Source organism: Dipodomys spectabilis, unplaced genomic scaffold, assembly GCF_019054845.1.
Source record: "Dipodomys spectabilis isolate Male_0828 unplaced genomic scaffold, ASM1905484v1 ptg000620l, whole genome shotgun sequence".
Lineage (NCBI taxonomy): Eukaryota > Metazoa > Chordata > Mammalia > Rodentia > Heteromyidae > Dipodomys > Dipodomys spectabilis.
The window spans coordinates 190,415-196,850 of NW_024871297.1; the positions used below are offsets into that span (position 1 = coordinate 190,415).

General features: G+C 43.6%; 1 protein-coding gene across 1 annotated transcript; it reads left to right on the top strand.

Moving 5' to 3' along the window:
• The first annotated feature begins 572 nt into the window (after window positions 1–572).
• LOC122101041 lies at window positions 573–2,457 on the top strand. Its single transcript, XM_042671399.1, is given in 2 exon segments — window positions 573–1,461; window positions 2,264–2,457. Coding segments are annotated over 2 exon segments (1,083 nt in total).
• Window positions 2,458–6,436: the final 3,979 nt, after the last annotated feature.

The following is a 6,436-nucleotide window of genomic DNA, read 5'->3' on the forward strand; positions in this document are numbered from 1 at the left end:
GACAGTGTACCATGGGCATGCTGTTAAATGTGTGTCTTGTCCTAATGTCTGTGTGTTTGTAATGTGAGTATTATGAAACGTTTCCTCACTCAGGTTCATCCGGAGGAGGATGCCAAGAGACCTTGTTTGTCTCCGTTTGAGGCTGTTAGTCTTCATTCTGTTTCTTCATCCTATAATAACTACTTTCTCTTTCAGACCCCCTTATTTTTCTACCATGAAGGGTGAAATCTGGCCTAGAAAGATTGGCCCACTTGAAGCAAAGCTGGAGTCAGGTAATCTATCGGATGCCACTGCTAGAATATCGTAATATGTCTCTGTCTACCCCTTTGGGATCTAAGACAAACCAGCTAGTCCACACTTTACACCTGGGGACATTGTTAGCTCTGTCCTTAACATTCTTTAAATTAGTTGTTAGGAAGGTAAGGGGAGTGCCAGGTGCATTCTGGTTCTGACCCATTTCAATGTATATCAATCCACACATAAAACCAGAGGAAAGGAGAATATTAATTACAATTGTCACAAAACGAAATAGCCGATGCTTTCAGCAATTTGGGATATGACCACAACTCAAAATGTCCCAAGGAGTAATACAGCCCCATGGAAAACTTTCGAACAAAACTTCTTCGGTGCAAGGGGTCACAGCAGTTAAACGATACTCATGGACCACCCAAAGAACAGTGGATCTGGTGACGGGACGAGTATCTCACTCATTTTTAGTTATCCCAGAGAGCCTTTATCCCTTATTAGGAAGAGACTTGTTGACTAAGGTCGGGGCACAGATTCACTTCTATCCAGAAGGCTCCCAGGTGACAGATGCCCAAGGGAGACCAATACAAGCTCTGACTATGAGCCTGGAAGATGAGTACCGGTTGCACCAATCACCACAGGCTCCTCACCAAGAAATCACCTACTGGCTGGAAAGGTATCCAGAAGCCTGGGCAGAGACTGGAGGAGTGGGACTAGCGAAGCATAGACCAGCTCTATTCATTGAGGTAAAGCCAGGAGCTGACCCAGTCAGAGTCTGGCAGTACCCTATATCCATGGAGACACGGGTGGGAATAACGGCCCACATTAGGTGTCTGCTAGAACTGGGTATACTGTGGCCCTGTCAGTCAGCATGGAACACTCCCCTGCTATCAGTCTGTAAGCCCCACTCCAATGAATATAAGCCAGTGGAGGACTTAAGAGAGGTAAACAAATGGGTAATGGACATTCACCTGACTGTACCCAACCCCTACACACTCCTGAGCACCTTGCCTCACAAAAGGCAGTGGTACACAGTATTAGATTTAAAAGATGCCTTTTTCAGTCTACCCTTGGCAGCTAAAAGCTAAGATCTCTTGTCCTTTGAGTGGACTGATGTAGAAAGAGATATTAATGGACAGCTGAACTGGAAAAGACTTCCTCAAGGATTTAAAAACTCACCAACACTCTTTGACGAAGCCCTGCATGAGGACTTAGGTGAGTCTATGGGAAGCCACCCTAGCTTGACTTTGTTGCAATATGTGGATGATTTATTAATTGCTGCTAAAACTGAAAGAGAATGCATCTGAGGAATGGAAGATTTACTCGAGACTTTGGGAAGCCTTGGTTTCTTGAGTGTTGGCCAAGAAAGCTCAAATCTGCAAATCAGAGGTAACTTATCTGGCCTATTTATTGAAAGGGGGCCAGCAGTGGCTTACAAAAGGAAGAAAAGAAACTGTCCTTAAAATTCCAACACCCCAGTCTCAGCACCACGTAAGGGAGCTTTGGGGCTCAGCAGGCTTTTGTTGTCTGTGGATTCCTGGGTTTGCGGAGATGGCTAAACCCCTTTATGAGGCTACCAAAGAAAAGCAGCTGTTTTTATGGATGGAGTAAGTTGAACAAGCCTTTGAACAGATAAAAACTGCCTTATTGTCAGCCTCAGCATTAAGACTCCCTGATACAACTGAACACTTTAATTTGTATGTGGATGAACATAATGGGATTATGAAAGGAGTCCTAAGCCAATATCTAGGCCCATGGAGAAGACCAGTAGCCTACTTATCAAAGAAATTAGACGGGTGGCAGCAGGATGGCCACCATGCCTGAGAATGAAAGTGGCTACTGCTTTAATGGTAAAAGATGCAAATTAACTATGGGGCAGGAACTGTATGTGACCACACCCATGCTAGTGAGAGTGTGTTAAAGCAACCACCAGACCGATGGCTTGGCAATGCCTGACTAATCCATTACCAAGGACTGCTACTCAGTCCTCTCAGAATTAATTTCCTGGTTCCCTCAGCTGTCAACCCAGCGATTTTTCTACCAGATCCAGACCTAGACATGTCACTATATGATTGCTCGGAGATGTTGGCTCAAGTCCGTAATATCCAAGAGGACTTAAGAGATCAGTGTTACCAGATGCTGAACTTGTGTGGTTTACAGATGGGAACAGCTTTCTTCATCAAGGACACAGGTATGCGGGAGCAGCAGTAGTGACTGAGACTGATGTGGTTTGGGCCGAACCTCTGCCCATAGGCACGTCAGCCTAGAGAGCCGAATTAATAGCCCTGACCCCAAGTACTAACGCTAGGAAAGAATAAAAGACTAACTCTGTATAGTGATAGTCAGTAATCATTTGCAATGGCTCATATTCACAGAGCTATCTAGAAAGAAAGAGGATTACTGACAGCAGAGGGAAAGTCCATCGAAAATAAAGATGAAATTTTGGCCTTAATCGCTGCTCTTTGATTGCCTAAGAAGTTGGCCATTGTTCATTTCCCTGGACATCAAAAACTTAAAGATGCTGTGAATAAAGGCAATAACCTGGCCGACAGAACTGCCCGGGAAATGACAACACAAAGAGACTCTATAATGATGATAAACCTCCCAGACCCCGGTTCAAGAACTCTCCTGGACACTCCTACATATACCACAGAAGATTTAAAATGGATTGATCAAATAACAATGGCACAATGCCTGAATGGTTGATGGAGAGACTCTAAGAGCAACATTGTCTTGCTTGAACAGTTAGGGAGTAAAATACTACTGAAAATCCATTGAGCACCCACATGGGTAGGAGGAAGATGCAAGACCTGGTGAGAAATACTGGTCTTAGGGTCAAGAATAGGCATGCTAAAATAGAACAGATTGTCAGGGACTGTAAGGCATGTCAGTTGACTAATGCAGGGAAAATTAAGGCAGGACCAGGCAGTCGGATAAGAGGAGAGAGACCAGGAACCTACTGGCAGGTGGTCTTCACAGAAATCAAACCTGGCAAGTATGGATATAAATATCTATTAGTTTTCCCTTTTTAGGATGGGTAAAAACGTTTCCTACAAAGCATGAAACAGCACAGGAGGTGGCTAAGAAATTGCTGGAAGAAATCTTACACAGGTTTGACTTCCCTAGCAAGATAGGATCAGATAATGGACCAGCCTTTGTGTTGAAGGTAAGTCAGGGACTTGCTAATGCACGTGGAGCAGATTGGAAACTGCATTGCGCTTATAGACCCCCAAAGCTCAAGACAGGTAGAAAACTGTAAAGTAGACCCTGACCAAATAGACCATGTTGACTGGTGGTGAGTGGGTAACTCTCCTTCCCTTTGCCTTATACAGAGTACGAAACTCCCCTTTGAAAATTGGTCTTTCCCCCTATGAAATTGTATTCGAAATGCCCCCTCCCATAATTCCTAATTTTCAGAGCAGTTTCTTAGGGAAGGTGATGACTCTGAACTTTTGTTCTCTCTCAGGGTCCTGTAGAGGACCCGCCTTTATGTCTGGCCTAGACTGAATGTGCTGTATGAGTCAGGCCCTCCACCGATCTCACATCACTTCCACCCCGGGACTGGGTCCTGGTGAAAAGACACCGACAGGAAAACGTGGAACCGCGGTGGAAAGGACCTTTGTGGTCATCTTGACGAATCCAATTTTCCTCAAAGTCGATGGCATCGCTACCTGGATCCAACATTTGCATGCGAAGCCTGTAGAACCCATAACCGATTTTGGAGAGAACCCAGAGTGATAAGTCTCAATTTTCAAAGACAATCTTTAAAGCTCAAATTGAGCCGTAAAAAGACTAAGTCATGAAATGGTTGTTGATGTATAGCTTACTTGGAAATTGTATTGACATAATAGTGGGTGCTTGCAATCCTAATCGCCCATATAATTGGGCTTGGATTATTAGTAATCAGGTAATGGACAAACATTTCCCTCTGGCTGTGAAAGAGGGACCCTCCCTATGGTTTCGAGACAGGCTTACATTTAATTTGTGCTAGCTCGCTGAGGGAGTATGGGAAGGACCTAGGCTTGTTGAGTGTAGATGGAGACACTGGTATGTTTGCCCAGGGGAAGGAAGGACTAGTAATTGTGGAGGACCAGAGGATTTTTACTGTAAGAGCTGGGGCTGCAAAACAAGTACTTCAGGAAAATGGAAAGGAAAAGGAGAAGACCTTGTTACTTTTACTAAATCAGGGCCAGCGGGCATCCAGTTTAATGGGATGCCTGTGAAATAACAAATTAGGGTTCCCCAGGATTCTGATGCCTGAGTGAAAGTTCGGTTCACAGACAAGGGCAAACAAGTCCTAGGATGGGAATTAGGAAAGACTTGGGGACTAAAATTTTACCGATGTTGAAAGACTCACAATGGCACACTTAGAATTCTACAGACAATTGCCACAGCTAGCTATTTCCTTTCAGTAATGGGACCAAACAGTGTTTTAAGACCGGCTTCTGCCACAAAAGCCAAAGTAAGTGAAAAGAAAAAGCCCTAGGCTGTAGTGACCCCATCTCCTCCGAAAAGAGGAGACCCCCTCAGGGAGAACATCCCTTGCTGGAGGATTCTGTATGGCAGCTGTTGGTTCAAACTTATAATGTAATCAATCAGACCCACCCTGATATTACCAGTACATGTTGGATGTGTTATGATATGAGACCCCCATTTTATGAGGGTATTGTAGTGGTACAGAATGTAACTAAAACAAGTAAATCATGCACATGGGAATAAAAAGAGGCAAAACTTACCCTAAAGGCAGTTATAGGACAACGGTTATGTGTAGGACGAGTACTAACTAATTTTACTCACTTAGGTAATCAGACCCAAGAATGGACTCCCGAGGAAGCTTATCGATTGTCTCCCCAAGATGTTTGGTAGACATGTTCAACTGGCCTAACCCCTTTTGTGCATTGGAGGCTTTAAATAGGACCCACAGCTTTTGTGTCATGGTGCAACTCATCCCACGAATACTTTACAATTCTCTGTAAGACAAGATGATAAAAATGTCCGCAGCAAGCTACTGGCCGCGAAGAGCTAAAATAGAAATAATAACAACCATGACTTTCGGGGCCCTAGTGGGCTTAGCTGGAGTAGGGACTCGAGTAGCATCCCTGGTTACTCAGAGAACACCCTACTATAACCTTTGTGCTTCTATAGATGAGGATATCAAAAACCTGGAACGTTCTACAGCCTACCTTCAAAAATCTCATGATTTCTTACCTGAGGTGGTGTTACAAAACAGGCAAGGGCTGGACTTAATTTTCTTACAGCAAGGAGGTCTATGTGCTGCCCTAGGGAAGAATGTTGTTTCTATGCAAATCACTCTGGAGTTGTAAAAGAATAAGGGAACAGCAAGAAGGATGGTTTGAATCATGGTTTAACTATTCCTCTTGGATTACTACATTAATATCCACTCTGTTGGGTCCCATTATCATTCTAGTGCTTGTGTTCACTATAGGGCCTTGTGTTGTAAATCGATTAGTGATGTGTGTTAAGAAACGAGTCAATACCGTACAACTGATGGTCTTGAGAACGCCATATCAATTAATCCCTGATGAAAGACATAACGCAGGCCCGTAAGGACAATGATTAGCCTTTCAGGTGCATAATAGAAACTGGGGAATGAAGAGTCTAAGACTTAAAGAGGCACAATAAAGAACTAAGTAACTCCATTACGGACTAGCAACCATGTTGTGAGGTACGGATTATAGAAAGAACCATGAATTTGACCCAGAAATGATACAGAAAAGAAAACAATTGCCTGGCAACTGAAACATAAATAATCCTTGGGAAAGCTACAGGAATTTTCTCTGGATACATAAACCAAACACTGGGTGGCTATAGGAGACACGGTGACCCAGTGGCCAAGTGGTATCCGTCAATAGCAAGTCAGTATTAATAATAACCAATCGTGTATGTGTATCTTAATTTGCTTAAAATATTAGCCAATCATGTAATATCTCATGTAACACTCCCTTAATGTTGTGTATTCAATACCATGAAAACTGTACTGAGTCTATGCTCCGGGCTTCTTAGTGTCACGTGATACTGAGTGCATGGAGGACCAAGCTTGAACTTGCAAATAAACGACTCTTTTTTCACTTACATTGATCTTGGTCTCTGGTGATCTTTGTAGGTTCTCCAGTCCAGGTATAACAATGCCCTGCTGCTACTGTAGTGAAACCCACAAACAACTGCACAG